At 37.4% G+C, this 18,706-nt stretch overlaps 1 protein-coding gene across 1 annotated transcript in view; it reads left to right on the top strand.

Moving 5' to 3' along the window:
* NXPH2 (neurexophilin 2) overlaps positions 1 to 18,411 on the top strand; it is a 114,016-nt gene extending 95,605 nt beyond the window's left edge. Inside the window, exon 2 of the mRNA XM_008570964.1 lies at positions 16,745 to 18,411. Coding sequence (XP_008569186.1) covers positions 16,745 to 17,488 — 744 coding nt within the window. The 3' untranslated portion in view covers positions 17,489 to 18,411. The remainder of the gene's footprint in view (positions 1 to 16,744) is intronic.
* The last annotated feature ends 295 nt before the right edge of the window (positions 18,412 to 18,706 follow it).

Raw genomic sequence — 18,706 nt, 5'->3', positions numbered from 1 at the left:
GAATATTCTGTTTCTGATTCTTATCAATTGTATCAGAAATTATTCTCTAATCCTGATGCCTCACATGGCTATACCTTATGTTTTTAGCCTGGCCAAAGGCTAGTAATGGAGGGACTCCCACACTTTCATAACAGTGCGTCCTCGTACAGGTGTGTAATTGATGAGGAAACGGGTGATCCGCATTTATAATTTTTCATCCTCTTGTAATTGACTATGGTGGCCAGAACAGATGGCTACTCCCTGATGTTTCAGTTATGCTGAGAGACAAAGCATGACACAATCATGGGGCAAACCATCATGGCAAATTAAGCAAAGGTATTAAAAAGGAGAGAATTCAGAAAAGAGGAAAGCGAGGGGTTAATGTTAGTAGTCCTTTAATTCCTTGTTTGAAACTGCTTTTAAAAAGAATATGCATGGAATGGAAATATAACTTACATCCATTATTTTAAAAAATGAAAAGAAGTTTAATTTACTTGAAAAAGGGCCTTCTTGAGGTTCTGACAAGTGATGTAAGAAACCAGGAGTCACTGCTTTCTCCTCTGATATCCTCTGCTATTTTGGTGATTTCTTTATAAATATTACAAATCTCCAAGTATTCTCACTTGTTAGAGTTAGGTCATAGCCAGATGAGAAGTGAAATATATCTAAAGATCAAACATGCTATATATAAAAATGTTGTCTGTTGTGAGCATATTAAATAATTAAAAACTAACAATTATGAATCTTATCTGCTTTCTGTTGTCCTGGCTTGCCAGTGCTTGCTCTATCATTTTCTTCTCTTTTGGTGTCCATTCAGAATTAATTTTTAAGAATTCTCTTTACTGCAGAAAGGTACCCAATTAAGTCCTAAGACAGGTAGGAATTCTTAGGCAAAACAAAACAGATATTTAGTTACTTAGAATCTGAAGATAGTTATTAAAGCTTCTCTTATACATATATTATCACTGAAATATATAAATTAACCAAACCTCTGCAGTGACTGATAAGGAACTAGCATTGGTTCCTTGGTGACATAAACACATTAGTCTCTTGAGGATTCAGACCAACAGCCTAGACTCAGGTGGCAGTGTCCAGGAGAGACCAGGGATTGAGAACCTGCTTCAAGAAGAACCATGAAGTCTTGGAGGCAGAGTTTAGGCAGACCCCAGGGTTTTGTGTGGGCTCCATAAATCAGAATGACTCAGCGCTAAACTATCTAAGCTAATACTGCAAATCACGCAATATTCAGACAACCTCGTCTACAGGACAAAGCTATGATTATATTGTGGCTACCATTCTGTCAATTCAGAATTATACATGCTTTCCATGTTCTGGTTATTGACTGTGTTAAACACTGCTCCTAAAATTTGATGTCTTAAAGCAACAACTATTTTATTACTTCTCATGATATTATGGGTCAGAATTTTGGACAGGGCTTTGTTGGCTGGTTCTTCTGCTCCATGGGGCATTAACTGAGATTGCTCAGTGTTTGTCAGCTGAACTTATCTGGGGGGCTCAAGATGGCTTCATTCACAAGACCAAGTCCTTGGAAGAGATGGCTGGTAATTTGGACTCAGCTGGACCCCTTCCCATCTCCATGTGATTTCAGGGCCTCTATACGTAGTCTATCCAGAAAAGTGATAAGACTTCCTACCCAGCTGCACAGTTTCCAAGAGTGCATATATTAGAGAATTATAACTTTGTTCCAAGAGTGAAGAATAGTTTTTTTGACATAGAAAATATAAGGGGATAATTAGACAAGAGGAGGTTAGGGAAGAGGCGGCATTCAGGCACAGAGAAGTATTTGCTTTTAGAATGGAGATAGACTCAGGAAAATGTAGGAGCATTCATACATTCTGATAAAAGATTGTCAATATACATCAATTGCATTCAATCTGCCCATGATGGAAGCTGTAATGGTCATTTTCAGATGCTAACTAATAACATCTCGACTCTACTTAGTGTCTTCATTGCACTGAACAGTCTACAGTGATACTAGAAAGAGCATTCAACTGGAAGTGTGGAGACCTTAGTCCTATACCTTTCTCTTAATTTAATTTTATAACCTGTATAATTTTGTACTTGCAGTACATTCATCTCATGAAAACTCAATGAATTTTTATTCAACACCTCCTACAAGTAAGACACTCAACTTGACGTGAAAATGATCTGACCCCTGCTTACTTCTCCAACATCACCTTATGCCCTTTCACCCCTACTAACCACTTTCATCCAGTTCCTGAAATTCACTGAGCTTTTTCTAGCCATAAGGCCTCTCACACATTGCCCTTCTGCCCACAAAACTTCACTATTCCAACATTGAGCTCCAGCTAATTCGTCCTGTGAGAGTTTAAATGTCACCTCCTCAGGACAGCCTTCCCTGGCTACCCACTCTAAAGTGACCCACTATTCTCTGGTGCATCTGCTATTGGGTTTCTTCTCTGCATTTCCCACTTTCTATTTACTTTGTAAATGCATTTGTTTACAAGTTTTCTGTCAGTCTCCTTCACTAGACACCGTACTCCATAAAGTAAGAGCCATGTCTGTCTTAATCTCCATTACATCCCAGTGCCAGGAACACCGCAGAGTCCCCACAGTATGCATGGAATGGATGTTGCCAGAGACTCAAAGTAACTTGAGATCTAGTGAGAGGAGGTGCATTGATGCACCTTAAGAGAGCTTGAAAAAGTTCTCTGAGGGTTTTCAAGGGGAAGTGAATGAAAGAGACAGCTAGTGCATAGCAGTGAGGAGAAAGGCAGAGGAAGCCATAGCCAGAAAGACTTTCTTGACCTTTTAAGGAGTCTGAATTGTATTCTCAGTGCAATGGAATGTGCTGAAGAGTGGGAGTGGTGGAGGGACATGGCCCAGGTGCATAAAGGTAACTCTGGATGCTGTCTATGAAGCAGATTGAAAGGATAGGATTGGATACAAGAATTCCTTGAAGGCATTCAGGAGAGAGATTGCATTGACAACGGAGGAGACAGTGGAGGTTGAGAGGTAGACAGATTTAGAATGGATTTGGAAATAGAATATAGGACTTAGTGATTCATTAGATGGCGGAGGGTGAAAACGAGAGGACTCAAGAAGAATGCGAGGTTATGTGTTAAGCCTCTGCTGGATAGAGATGCACTAGATGTGAAAGACTGCAAGAGGGAAATCAGAAAGGGGAAAAGCACAAACAACCCTATCTTTCACAAAGGACGGGCATTATTAAGGAGAAGTTTTCATTTCACGATTGTTTCTCAGTCGCTAGATCACTTTGCTTTCTGACCACTTCCTTTCTCTGCCACCACTTCAAACTACTCCCTGCATGTCCATCCCTATGCTTTCCACTGCCAGTTATAACTGTTAAGGGATGTCACCAGTGTAGTCAGTGTGGTACATCATAGTTGCTAAATGAGCAGGAAAGTGAACTGAGTTTAGTTAGCAAGCTGATTAATTCTGGTCTTAATATTTCTCTGTGTAAAGACCTGGTGAATCACTGGTTGCTTCTGCCTCAATAACACACTGGGGAGGTTTCCATTGATTATTAAGCATTCTGGATTATTTAATAGCTTGTTAAATTTGTCTTCAAAAGCTCAATGCAGTACAGTGAGAAATGGAGCATTTACTTCTGTAATTTAGGTCCAGAACACTTTTAGTCTGAAATAATTAGATGTCCCTACAATACTTTGACTTATCTGAATAATTTTTTCCTTAGTCCTTTACTTTATTGCAGATACCCATGGAAAAGCTTACCCCCTCCTTGGCAATTCAGTGGATGCTGTGCTAATTGTCTCCTGGACACTGGATGACCCTCCTGAAATTAATACTTCTGTCCCTTACCCTGTTTTCCAGGATCCTGTCTGAATCTGCCTATGCCCCTCAACCAAGCCCCCCAATTCCTTTCCTCTGGACCACAAAGGCTGGGATTATGTTTGAGACTCCAAGGGCCAGAGTTGCCAGTACCCCAGCAGGAATTGTTTGCAGCATTTGACTTTGTTCCTTCCTAAAGCAGGGTTCTTCTCTCCAGTTTCCCTAGAAAAACCACACTCATTTAAGCCTATGGATTTGATCTTCAGTAATTTAAAATTTTTATATGGTCATTTGAACACAAGCCAAGGATGATTTTCCAATACGTGAAAGCTCAAAGGAAATGTCAGGGGAAAATCGCAATACAGAAAATCCCAGGGAAAAATTTAACTAAGTCATTTAATTAATATTGAAATGATACTGGAGCATTGTGGGGAGAGCTACACTTTTTCAGCAACATATATTTATTAAACACAGGTACTTTAGGCATTGTACAAGGCTTTTGGAATACAACAAAGAATAAGAAATTGCCCCTTATTCAATGAGTTCAGCCTAGTGAGGGGACACATATCAGTCCAGGTGCTATTAAAGGAAGATAAGAGGATAATGGTGGGGGTCCAAAAGGTGGGGAGTGGCCAAGTGCATCAGGTTGTCAAGAGACACCTTATGGAGGAGATGCTGCCATAAGCTATTTTAAAGCTGGTATGACCGCAATGATCATCTGTAACCTCTGATTTTAATTTTTATGTTTAAGTTCCTTATTTCTCCCATTCATGAAGCTTATAGTAATAACTGTTACATGTTTGAACTCATACATAATTGGGCATTAATAAATGGCATTGGTATCTCTTATATATATTGGAATTCTACAAAAGCTTACTTTAGGGGGGAAAAGGGTTCTGTTGCTCTGAAAGTGTGAAAACACTGCTCTGGATAATTGGGAGCTATTTAAGGACTTTAAGTAGGGGAGTCTCACAATCAAACTTGCATTTGAGAAAATTCAAAAATTGGGCCAGATGCCCAATGTGTGTGGTTTGACATGAAATGCTGGCAAGACAGAACATGCGCTTCTGCCTGTGGTTCTAAACAACGTTCTAATTCCAGGACAGTCCTGTTGAACCTTTCCCAGGACTTCTGACCCAGGTGTGGAAAGAGGTATTGATGGGAGAGAACGGAGGAAAGGCCAGAAGGAGATTCCCAGAAAAACAGAAGAGACTTTGATTTTGATCTTGTTTGCAAATGGTTGCAGACACCAGGAAGAAGCCATAACCAGTAGCCAAGTATCAGATGACTTCAAGAGAGTTCCCGTATGTATGCCTAGCTGGGTTAGTTGTCAGCAAGGTAAAAAGAAGTTAATGGGGTTGTGCAAGGAAAATGTTGGCCTGGTAGAGACTGTCTGAGGAAGTGTTACAGACAGTTGAGTTATAACAAAGAGCTCATAGTCTCCTCTCCATTTTTAAAATATTCTACCCTCATTTTTAGTTGCTGCTTACATTATCATGGAGGAAGCTTGTTGTGTTTTACAAAGTACAAAACTGGTGTTGTGTACTTTTCATGGTTCAGTTAAAGTGAACCTGTCCATTAGAAAGCTAGACCTTGAACTCCAAATAAAGTCTGGGCTCAAGGTAGAAAACTAGTTGTTATCATCGACCTATAGGTGGTAGGTCATTATCCCTTGGAAGTAATAGAATTTGATATTTTTTATAACACTCTAATCCTGTTAATAATAACTACCAACCTTTTCCAATATTATTTTTTAAAAGTTTTGATTTAGATTTTATTTTTCTCCTATCATATTGTCATTACTTATTATTCTGTCCCATTCTCCCAACTTCTAACTCCTCACCCTTCCATCTCCATTATTTTTTCTACTTGACTGCTTTATCGACTAAATTTTAATTGGAATTTAAAATATTTCCCAAAGCAATCTAGGAGTAAAATCTAAGGAAATAAAAAATTGTGAAAAGTTTAGAAAGTTACACACTGACATTCAGATTTATTTTTTCAATTTTTGTTGGAGACTTACTGAGAATCAGGCACTATGACAGAGGCTAGATAAAGACTTAAGATGAGTAAGATGGTAGCTGCCAGAAAAGGAGTTCATAAGAAGAAGAATCAAGTAAAAAGACAAAAATGATAACAATAAACAATGTGGCGAGTTCAATGACCTATGCTTTATGGTTTATTCTGGGAGCATCATGGGAGACACTGGACCTTATTTCTGAACCTGTGATTAAGTCACCATCAAGTATTCCTATACTAGGTTCTGTGGCAGATACAAGAAATCAAGAGGCATGATCGAGTCATGAAAATAAGATATTCACATATGAACATAACTATTAAGATCAAAAAGATTTTCTAGAGATACATAGATACATATCTTAACCAGTAGGATAGGCAGAAATCTAAACAAGTACATTAAGGAGTTGGCTCATGCAGTTTTGGGTGCAAGTCCAAAATTGATAGAACAGGTCAGCAGGTTGGCAACTCTTGGGTGGGAGTTGATGCTGCAGACTTGAAGCAGAATTTCATCTTCCTCTGGAAAACTTCAGTTTTGCTTTTAAGGCATTTCAACTGACTGGATGAGACCTATTCCCATTACCAAGAATAATTTACTTTAAGTCAACCAATTGCTCTGGAGAAAACTCCAAAAGTGGGGTTGGACAACTTTTTGCTGAAGAAACATGGATCCAATCCACCATTTCAGCAGAACCTAGGAACAGAGAAACAGTTATCCAGGAAAGATGCAAAGGCCTGGGTTTATGGGACCTTCTTGGGCTGAGAAGGTGGGGATGCCATCTGGTGGCTTAGAAGACAGTGAGCTTGCTCCTGCCAGAACTGCTCAAGGGCCTTCTGATTTGGACTTGGACGAACAGGAAAGTATCATTCAAGATGTAAGGAGGAGGTCTAGAGAAAACTGACCTTGATTTGGATTTAGATTTTACTTGTAGTGATAACAAGGTTTTTTTCTTCCGGAGTATTTGGACTGTTATGTAACTGAATACAGTATATTTTCCTTTAAAAGAATAAGAGATAATACATAAAATATGTATTATTTATATTACACAGTGATAAAATATGTATTAAATATTAAAATATTTACAGTTGTTATCAGACTTTAGTTTTTCTCAGCTTTCTTAGTTTCATATTCGAGAATAAACTTCTTACTTTAGGATGAGAAAAAAAATCTTTTTTATTTAGATGGCAAATATATTAATCAAGTTTTTTTTTTGGTTTGTTGGTTGGTTTGGGTTGGTGTCAAGTCCATTAGAATACCAGTGTGGGTACAGCAGTGACCTTATACAAAAAAAACTAATTTCTAGAATTATTGCTGCCTCATAATACTTGGACCTTGGACAAGCCACTTAATCTCTCTAAGGCTATTTCCTGCCCTGTATATCTCACAAAGTAAGTGTAAGAATCCAAAGAGGTTATTTATGAAGGTTCTGTAATTCTCAGCATAAATGTCGGGAATGATTATTGCAAGGATAATTTTAACACAATTGTCAGTTTCATATCACAAGTAATATGCATTATATTTTATTGACTAGGCATTTTATGGTTTGTAAACCATCACTGATCTTACAAAACATTTATACTGGATCATAATAAAGTAGCATATTTATGTAGGATTCTGTAAAAATCCCCATAGACTGTGAATGTTTACGTTCACATGAAATATTACACTGTGTATCTAAGACAGTTTGAAAATTTATTTTAAATTAGCAAGTGTCATGTTTGGTGGAGGAATATAACCAATCAATGCTAACATTGTGAAAAACAACAAAAATTTCAACTGAATATAGATGTTATTCACTTTACAAACTCCCTTCATAGCAACACCTAGATTAGTATTTGGATAACTGGATACTATAGCCTAACCAAGTTAACACATAAAACAAACCCTCACAGCTAGTATATGCTGATTGTCAAATTACTTGTACCTGAAGATTGAAATGTCAAATGAATTTGATGGTAAAATGCAAAGCCATACACACATGCATTTCTAACCCCTCCTCACTTGTATAAGCTTCCTCATCCCTCATGGAAACACTGACTAAACTGACATGGACCTAGAAAAATCTGGCATTTCCACTTTTCATTCGGCTGCTCTTATCTCTGTTGCAACTTTCCTTTTTGAATGCCAACATTTAGCAGTCAAGATGCAGATTCATGTTGCTTCTCCCAGTCCACTGTATTTCAGAAGTATTTATGTGTTCCTGTCACCTGAAGTACATCTCTCTCTCATGGAAAACTTAGATGGGGTTTGTAAGGACATGTGGGTGAAAGAAGATAATGCCACTTACCATGCTGAGTCATTTACTCTTTAACACAGAAAGCCCTGTTTCAATCTATTAGATTATCAAAAGAATACCTTGTTTGACTTTGCAAAGCTTGAATTAAATGAGACTGCAGTCTGACCCTGTTTTACTTGAGAAGTGTGGCCAAATCATATTTAACAGCCCCTCGCCATGAGGCATCTTTAACATTTGTTTTCAGAGTGTTTGTTAAAGAGCCTTTTTATTTAGCATTCTAATGCAAGATGAAACCTAAGTTTTCTTTGACACCAACCTCTTAAATGTTTACAGAGAACTATGTGCATCACACATGTGTTTATACACATGATATTTCTGTGTGTCATAGTGTGTGTGTGTGCATGTGTGTGTATGGATTTTTTTGCAGAGACTTGTGTCACTGATTTTTCAGATTACTGTCATCAAGATAAAATAAGAATTGCCATATTTAACCTTAGCAATAAAACTACTGCCAAGCATTGCAATATAGCTTTTTGGCTCTTACTGCTGAGATTTCTGTCTTCACAGTTATGTTTCCTGTTAGTTCCTGTATCAATTTAGAAAAATGTAAAGGGTAGCTATTAAAAGCTATCTGGAAGGTAAAATGAATTTACCACTCTCAGCATAAAGGATGTCCACTGTTTGGCTTTCTTCTCCTAAGAAATCATTTGTTTTTCAACTTGCAAAACAAAATGAATTTTGAAACAGTGCCACATTTTGCCACAAAATATTAATAGGTGCAATTAATACATTGATATATGTGTGATTCTGCCATTCTTCATTCCTTTTTCGTTATTCTACTTTTAATCTGCCGTGACAGCTCTTTAATAGAGCACCAGAAATATGACTCTTGAGCAAAGTCTACTAATCATCAATACAGCCTTGTATGTTGTCCGGCAGATACATGTTCCTGTTTTGTCAGCAGGGATGATATTCTGTAAAATTTCTACCCAGAGAAAATGACTTCCAAGATTCAACTACAAGCAAAAATTTAATGGGATGCTGAGTTCAATCATGACAGGGTTTTATTTTATTATTTATTTTTCTGCTGAGCAGGTTGTCATTTTGGTTTTAACTGCAGAATACAGGACAGAATTGTTAAAGCAGCACAATTATATAAGCTACATGTAAGCAACAAAAATGAGGGTTTGGACCACTTTTCATTATTGGTTCTGTAATTCTTCAGCTGTAGAAGGATCTACAAGCCACCTCTAGATTGTATAAAAGTGGTCACTTTGAGGTTTTGGGCTTAAATGAATAACCCCAGTAAAATAATTAATGACCAGCTATATATATTTCATCACTAACAACACTATAAACAAATCAATTAAGCAAACCGTTTATTCGTCCAAACTGGCACTTAGCAATGGTTGTCATTCTGAAAGAACATAAACAAAGGCTTCTGGGGTATTGAAGAAGGGCAAGCCAGCTGCCTTTAAAAAATATTTGTACAGATCTGTATCAATTTATCTCTTATAGCATATGCCAGTCCTGTTACCAAGGAATGGGGTATTGAAGAAGGGCAAGCCAGCTGCCTTTAAAAAGTATTTGTACAGATCTGTATCAATTTATCTCTTATAGCATATGCCAGTCCTGTTACCAAGGAAAAGCCAGCTTTCTCAGCTTGTTACAAATCCACACATTTGGAGCATTAAGCTCATTCCGCCTAATCCTGGAAAATCAAAATTTTCTTCTTTGATGGGTAGAGGACTATATACTTTTGGTGTACTATAAAACAGTTATGGCCTTTCTTCTTAATGGTAGGTGATCTATGCAATCTATGCATTGCGTATTATATATGTTACAGCAAGTGTTTCACAGTAGACCAGTATAGGCTGTAAATATTTTATATGTGGTATAAACACAGAAAATGGAAAATATCCTTTTGAGGTATAGATGCCTCTTCAATATTATAATTTTGGGGGAAATTAGGCTATTTCACTTTACCTTTCATTTAGAACATTTGTCAATTTTTGTGAAAATCATGGACACTATCTATTAGCGTATTTTTACACCTATAGACATAAAGACAAACCTACATTGTTTCAGAATATTTTTATTTATCCATATCATACTTAATTATTAAGTGGTATTAATATATATTAATTATATAGAATTATAGAAGAGGGTTATACTCTAATCATGACAAAGGTCTGACTGTCTCAGAACCTGTGAATATATATTATAAACCTTCAACTGCTCTGTGGAGGTTTAAGAGTGAAAGACAAAGCCTGCTGAGGTCATCGCTTCCTTGCACTGTAGCTGCAAGTCAGGAATTCAGCACAGACTGAATGTCAGAACCTGCTCATGGTTGTGAAAAATTTCTCCAAATTAGCCTTTTGCTAGAAAAAATTTAACTGTTGTCTTATAATGTTATCACACTCTCATTAGTAATTATAAACAAATCAATATACAATTTGGAACAAGAGATAAAGGAATATAAATACCAAAATCGATTTGTTTTCTTGTCACTAATTCATTCTTTACCAACTACAAACCCATAAATCTTGGATTTTACTTCTCTCATTGAATAAAGATATTAATTGCTCAATACTGTTCACTCCCTGTCCTGTTGCTTACCCTGTTTCCTTGATTGGGATAAGCTCTCCCCACCCCCTGTTCTATTGAGATATAGATACATAGATGTACAGGCCCTTATGACAACTATAAATAAGTGAATTATCATTTATGTATCATTATTTCTTTAATGTCTCTTTTCACTGCTCCTCTGTAAATTCCATGAAGACAGGACCTATGTCTGTCCTGTTCAGCTGTGTACTCCCAGTTCCAAGGAAGTACAGGCCCTGGAATACATTTTGAGATATGCGTGTGGAATAAGTGATTAACAGATGAATGCACGCATTTGTGAGCACGACTGAGGGTCTTTACACTTCTCCTGTGCACTGTAGTGCTCACCTCCTTACAAGTGTCCCTGCCTACAGACCTGCCTGACTCTAGCTCACTTTCCACTCTGCAGCATCCTTCGTCTCTTTGAAAGTGCAACCCTATCTTGCATTTTTTACCATTTCACCATTAAGAAAACCAGGCTCAGAGAGGGGAGCTGCACAGGGAGCTGAGACAGTTAAGTTACAGTGCCAAATTTCCATCTCTATATTCCTAACCCCTAGTCATTCCAGTACATCCAAGCACTACTGTTCCTGTCTCTCTCTCTCTCTTCCCTGCTTTGGTTGTACCTGGCCTGATTGAATTCATTGCCCCTGCTTCTTTCATTCATTCCTTCACTCTTGGCACAATTTTTCTGATTGAGTAAATTCAGCCACTGGAGGATGTGACCCCTAGTCATTCCAGTACATCCAAGCACTACTGTTCCTGTCTCTCTCTCTCTCTCTTCCCTGCTTTGGTTGTACCTGGCCTGATTGAATTCATTGCCCCTGCTTCTTTTATTCATTCCTTCACTCTTGGCACAATTTTTCTGATTGAGTAAATTCAGCCACTGGAGGATGTGGCAACAGAATCTTTTCTGCAATACACAGACTTGATTGGGACACTCCACTTTTCCTCCCCGTTCAATGCTTTATAAACGCAATGAGGGGAGTACAGTAGCATTCCTACGATTGTAGGCAGAGGCAAAAGTAAGTGAAGCAGTAAGTTTAATCCTGCAAAAATAAAATGTTTTTGTATAAATATTTCTAAACTGTTTTAGGCTTCCCACTTTCTTAAATAGGGTGTGTTAATGTCATTCTTGCTAAATCAGGAGAGGTGTATTTAGAGGCATTGTTCTTACAGGGCTCAGCTTGGATTACTTAGGAAATTCAGATCTCTCCTACACCCCTGGTGCCTTGTGAGTGAAGAGTCAATATGTGCTAAGTAAACATGTCAGTTAGAATTGTTAAACACTGACTTGGGACAGCAAGGCTGGTGGTGATCTCTCTTCCATTGGTGTCTCTACAAATAAGAAAAAGACCACCTGCTAGGACTGTTATAGGAGAGAGCTACCAGCATTGATTATGGCATGGCATATATTGAATGGAATTTGAAGCTCAAAGTTTTAAAAGCTCTTCATTTCCTTCTCACTATTCACTGAGTTCAGAGAAGTCTTTTCCCCTTCCCAGTTTAGGACCCAGCCCAACACATAGCTACAGAGAAGCAGCAAAGCTATCAGAGTGATGGACACATAGAAAAGGTTTATCCCTGGGGGATAGTGAGAGGTTGTTTAATGGACACAAAACAGCTAGACAGGAAGAATAAATTCTGTGAATGAACAGTTGAGCTAAGCATCTATAATTAACAATAATTTACTGCATGTTATCAAATAGCTAGAATAGAGGAGATTGATGTTCTCATCACAAAGAAATGATTAAGTTTTTAATGATGAATATGCTAATTACGTTGATTTGACCATCACACATTGTATACATGTATTGATATTCAACGTTGTACCCCAAAATATGTATAATCAATATATTTCAATAAATAAATACTATAAAAAATTAATTTCACTTCTTTATAGATTACCCAGTTTCAGGTATTCTGTCATAAGCCCCAGAAAACAGACTCAGGCAGACATTTATACTAAGGTACATGTTATTATTTTGAAAATATTAAAAAACTACTTCTCATAAGATTTGGAGAGATGGCCAATCTTATGTGCAACTGTGTTAGCAAACATTTCTAAAACTTAAATTAATTTGCCAGTGAGTGCACAGAACCTGAAAGTTCAGATTTTATAATGAAATCATTCCTCTTTGAATTACTAATTCCAAAGAAATACATTTTTAAAACGATCAACATGACAGTCTTTTTCACAGGGTTATAAAGTTGTGAAATCTGACAACAATGCATTATTCTTCAGTAAAACAGTAACAGGAAATTATATCCGCCTGGTACTAAATGGAGAAACTACTTGGAGGTAAACCATGAGGTTGAGGGTTACCATAATTCATTTCTCTACTTTTCTCTTGATTTTCTAAAATATTTTCCCCCTGTATCTATTGTCTATGTTTTCTCCTAGACATGAGCCATACATTCTGCTCTCTTTGCACATCTCATTTTTTTTGTTGTTGAAACTGGACATTTAAATAAAATAATATTGTAACCCTGGGAGTCAGATTCTTACCCTTCCCACGGTTTTATTTGTGTTGTTATTGTTGCTGTTTGTTGTTGTTTATTTGTTTAGTGTCTTTTCTGCACAACTAATTCTATAAAATCTGTAGTCTTTGTGATGTGTTGGCTCAGTTAGGTTAGTGGTCAGCTAATGGTTGAACCGAATCTATCTAAATGTGATTTTCTTTCTATACTTTAAATACATACTTACCAGCAGAAACTAGTATTCTTTTTCAGATTTCAGGTTATTTCTTCTGTATTCAGTTCCAAGGCAGCACTAAAGAGCATAACCCTCTTTGCTATGGCCATTCTCCTCTGGAGCTGTGGAAAGAACTGGAGATGCAGAATTGCTGAGAGTAGGCAATTGAACCAAGAGACTGTGCCTCCCATGATCCAGCCCCCACCCCCAGTCTAGGAGCAGAAATCTGCAGTAGGGGCTAAAATGGCCCCAGTCCCTTTCACCTCAGGTGCCCCAGAACCCAGCTTCTCAGAAACCACGATGGTGCATCCTAGATTTCCTGGACATCACAGCAACAGACCCATGTGACTTGTTTCTTTCTCAAAATTCCCCTATTGCATTTAGAATAGTCCTTTGAAAAGATACAATTATGTCATGTTCCTCTCTCAATTTAGACTCTCTCTTATTGCTTTACACTACACTTAGCCAAAATTTCTGCCAAAACCTGAATGGTTTGCATACACCGTTTTTAAATGACTCTTCTTCCAACCTTACCATCCACTAATCCCACGTCACTCATTATGCTTCCTCTACATTCTCTTTATTACTGTTTCCAAAACAACCAAGACAGTGCATTTCCATTTGCCATTCCCAAAGCTTCACATCCTCATCCCATTGTATTCCACAACGGTGGCTCCTTTTATTGATTTATGACTCAAGTTGGACATATCTCACCCTGAAATTCCTTCCCTTAACGTGTAGATCAGTGATCAGTCTCACATTGCTTGACTGACTTAACAGAAAATATATCTTAGTTCTGCTGTTAAAGTATTGATCAGTAGCAAGGTGCATAACGGTAAGAACTGAGATATTTTTAAAGAAAAAAAGCAAAAGAGGACAATGTCAGAAGGGACCCTATGAAAGAGAGGAAGACAGGCAGGAATGAGGGTAGGAGTTCGATACTGTTCTGCATGAGGGAGTAGAGATCAGGAAGTAAAGGAGCTGTCCTCATACACCACGTGCTCGGTATATGGTAGGTGTTGTCTGTCAGCATATACCAAGCAACGTGGATCTCATGAAATACCAGAAACAGGTGAAAAATAGGTAGTAGACTGTGGGCAACAGAAATCACGATCAGAGAAGAGAAATTGGACTTTGATCAGCAAGGGTCTTCTTATCAGCCCGTGTGACTTTGGCCCTCTCTAGAGAGGCCAGGACACGTCCTTTGGGTCAGGCTGCATCAATTCTTAGGAAACTTGAGTCAGAATCTGAGCCAGGGTATTGAACTCCACTATTACCAATTAAGTGGCATGAGATTTGTGCACGTAATTAAAGGTGTTCGAAATCAGAAAGCTATAGTTATGGTATCAGAAATATTTTGAACCAGAAATCCTGAGTAATGATCCCTCTCTCCCTGGTGAATATGCCAGCCTTTCAACACCAGGAGAGAGAAAGAAATATCAATTTAGGAGGCAAAAGCCCCTAAGAGGTCATGTGGATTTAGGTTCTCAAAAAAGTGAGAATGCGCATCCTGTCAATGTGCCTTTCTGCCAACCTCAACAATGTAAGTGAAAAGGAAAGAATTTTTAGAAACTTCAGAAATGAGGAATAAAAGCCCTTCGGAAATTAATCAAAGGGAGAAATATATTATGTAATGCACCTCCCCAAACAAATGAAAACAAAACCCACTCATGCATTTTAAGTCCTTAGATTTCCACCTAAAGTCATCTTGGGACTATGTATAGGTGAAAACACTTTTAACAAATCTCTGATAGGACTTAAACTTCTAAGCTTTTATGAATATATAAAAGATAACCTTATATTATGTTGTCAAACTATATGATATAGTCAATTTATAATATTTATAATCTAGGCTATGTCTTTTTTTTTCAAAATTGGATTGAAAGCAATACTTTTGGGAATAATCTGAGACCAGTTTTACCAAGTGCTTGGCCAAGTTTGAAAGGGCTGGAGAAGCAGCATATGAACATAGCCTCACTTTTTTCCTCATCCTTTTCAGTATGTTGACGGTTTTTAGAGTCATTACGAGAGTGGTTTGTGCCATCAGAGATAAGAGGCTATCATGTTTCCACAATAAACCTCTATTTTTCAGGCCTTATAGTCCATCCATAAATATTCAGTTCAGGCAATAATTCCAGGTATAATGATTCTGTCCCTCAAAATCCATACTGACTTAACTAAATGATTTTTAGAATCATGGGGGACTCTTGTACTACAAAAAGAATAAAAAAGTTCTATATTTTAATGGCTATGATTTGAATCAAAATACAGTGAAACCCATAAAACACATGCACACAACTCTTCTTTAGCGGATCTATCTTTCGGCATATAATTCGGTTGTAATAGCATTAATTATATTACATACGGTCTATTAATTAATTCAGAATATACTTTTCCACATAGTCTTAGTCCATTTTCTATTGATATAACTGAATACCTAAAACCGGGTAATTTATAACAAAAATAAATTTATTTCTCACAGTCTTGGAGGCTGGAAAGCCCAGGGTAGAAAAGTTGCATCTGGAGAGGGTCGATTCCTGAGGTAGCACAGGGCATCACATGGCAAGGCGACTCATGAGAGAGTCAGCCAAACTGGCTTTTCATAACTGACTCATTCTCATGAAAACTAACTCCCTCAATAACCCATTAATTTATTAACCCATCAATCCATTAACCCATAAATGGAGTAATCCAATCATGAGGGTGGAGCCCTCATGACCCAATCACCTCTTAAAGGCCCCACTTCTGTTGTATTAGGGATTAAATTACAGCATGAATTTCAGAGGGAACAAACATTCAAACCATAGCAAACGTTAATTTTTATAAAGGCAACTAAATGTATAGTTTTTCAACTAAAACTTTTGTAGAACTTTCTAATACTAATCACACATCTTTTTTGTTAGTTTGTCATGGAATTATATCAAAAGCTATCAAATTATATGTCAGACCCTTTGAGTATAATAGTACCTTTAATATTGCCAAGTATATTTGAGACTAATCAATATCTTATATTTGTAGTTTCTAGCTCCTCCTTAGTAACTTTCAGCCTAGAGTTGTCTTCCACCTGAAAGAAAAGACTGCACAAATTTAATGATTTTATCAAATGACAGCTCAAAATATACTACTTCCCCCAGTCTGGAAATTAAAATTGTGAAGATTAGGAAACAGACTAAAACCACATCAACTCATTAAAATGAAACACTCACTTCTTAATTTCACCATTTTAATTTTTATTCTCACAGTTTTACACTTCTTGAATTAAATGCTCATCTTGTCACACTGTTGAGCCCAGCTGTGTGTGTGAAATGCTACTTAGCAAGAATCTAAATAATATTGAAAGAATTTTCCTTGTGCACGTCAATGTGTGTGTGCTCAAAGCCTAACCTAAAGTTTACTTCTCTTTCTTTTCAAACAGCTCTTTTGCGACAGTAGAGAAGTGGTGCATGCCACAGAGGGGCTGGATTGGGAAGACAAAGATGCTCCAGGGACATTGGTCGGAAACGTGGTGCACTCCAGGATCATCAGTCCCTTGCGCCTGTTTGTTAAACAGTCTCCAGTGCCAAAGCCTGGTCCCACGGCATATGCAGATAGCATGGAAAACTTTTGGGACTGGCTGGCCAACATCACAGAGGTTCAGGAGCCATTGACAAGAACTAAACGGAGGCCAATAGTAAAAACGGGAAAATTTAAGAAAATGTTTGGATGGGGCGACTTTCATTCCAACATTAAAACTGTCAAACTAAACCTCCTCATCACAGGAAAAATCGTCGATCATGGAAATGGAACCTTCAGTGTTTATTTCCGACATAATTCAACAGGTCTGGGCAATGTGTCAGTGAGCTTGGTACCCCCCTCCAAAGTGGTGGAATTTGAAGTTTCCCCCCAGTCTACCTTGGAGACCAAGGAATCTAAATCTTTCAATTGTCGCATTGAGTATGAAAAAACAGATCGGGCAAAGAAGACTGCTCTGTGCAACTTTGACCCGTCCAAGATCTGCTACCAGGAGCAAACTCAGAGCCATGTGTCTTGGTTGTGCTCCAAGCCCTTCAAGGTCATTTGCATTTACATTGCCTTTTACAGTGTTGATTATAAACTCGTGCAAAAGGTCTGTCCTGACTACAATTACCATAGTGAGACCCCATACTTATCTTCTGGCTGAATCTTTCCAAAATGATGGAAATGAAGGACATATGTATGTGTGTATTTAATTAGAATGACCAAGAAACAAGCCCAGCTCTTCATGGCAAAAGATTCCTTTTGTTTCTGGCAGTGAACCGTAGTTCCCTATCAGGTTTTCAAATAAAAAAAAAGAAAGAAAGAAAGAAAGACTTTTAAATGTGAAATGTGTTTGTTTTGATCATAAGTACCTTTATCTAAAGAGTCAAACTGTTTATGAAATTGTCGCTTTCATGTAAGATGAACTAAGTTCTAGAACTATTGTTGTTTCTCTGAAAAAATGTCAGTGGGAGCCACGCGTGACAAGAAGGAACTGAATTATGCATGTTACGAACATTGCTCTTAAAATGAGCTTGCTTTTGAAATATGCTTTGGAGGTTTACCTTAAAAATAGCAGATTCAGTAAAGCAACTGAAAAGATGGTATTTGATAGATGAATTGTGTTTCTGACATTGAATTCTTTTTTTTATTGCTGTCTTTTTCTCCACATCTATGCCATTATTTATATGAGAGATGAAAGGGTAAAATTTGTTTCAAAATTCGTGTGTGAAGTTACAGTACCACAGTGGAACCAAGTACGTTATCATCTGAGCTAGAGTTGAGTGGAACGTAATTTAAGCACCTAGCCCTGTGTTGGTCACCATCCTTCCAATTCTCATCTTCGGAGTAATACTGGTGGATGGGGAAAGCAAATCTGGGTATAAGTCATTTCAACAATAATGAAGATCATGATGTTTTTAGACTCTTTTGCCAAATTCAATGGTCTGAGATTATCAAAAATAACATAGAATTTGTATGTACTCTGCAGCTTAAAACTTCTTTCTATTAATTTGATAGTGTGATTTTATATACATATGTAGAATAACTCTGACATTGAAAGAAAATGATTGTTTTCTAGGCTAGAATGGGGGAAAAAATTGGATGAAGAAGAAAATTCCAAGATCATGGATTTATTATTCCTAGCCTCCTGGGTTAAGTTCTCTTTGCATTTAGTTAATCATTTGAATGAGGGATTAAACTGTATGTGAAAATGAAAGTCATATTTAAACATTCCTAATTATTAAGTGCTGACAACAAAGGTACCTGGCTTACCAGGCTTTTGAAGTTACTTCCAAAATAATGTAATTTTACAATCAGTGCCCTTATCTTCAAGAGGGGTTGAACAGCAATCCTCTGTAGTAGAATTAGTACAGAATGGTGG

Source organism: Galeopterus variegatus, unplaced genomic scaffold, assembly GCF_000696425.1.
Source record: "Galeopterus variegatus unplaced genomic scaffold, G_variegatus-3.0.2 Scaffold648, whole genome shotgun sequence".
Classification (NCBI taxonomy): domain Eukaryota; kingdom Metazoa; phylum Chordata; class Mammalia; order Dermoptera; family Cynocephalidae; genus Galeopterus; species Galeopterus variegatus.
This window is presented reverse-complemented; position numbering and strand designations above follow the sequence as displayed.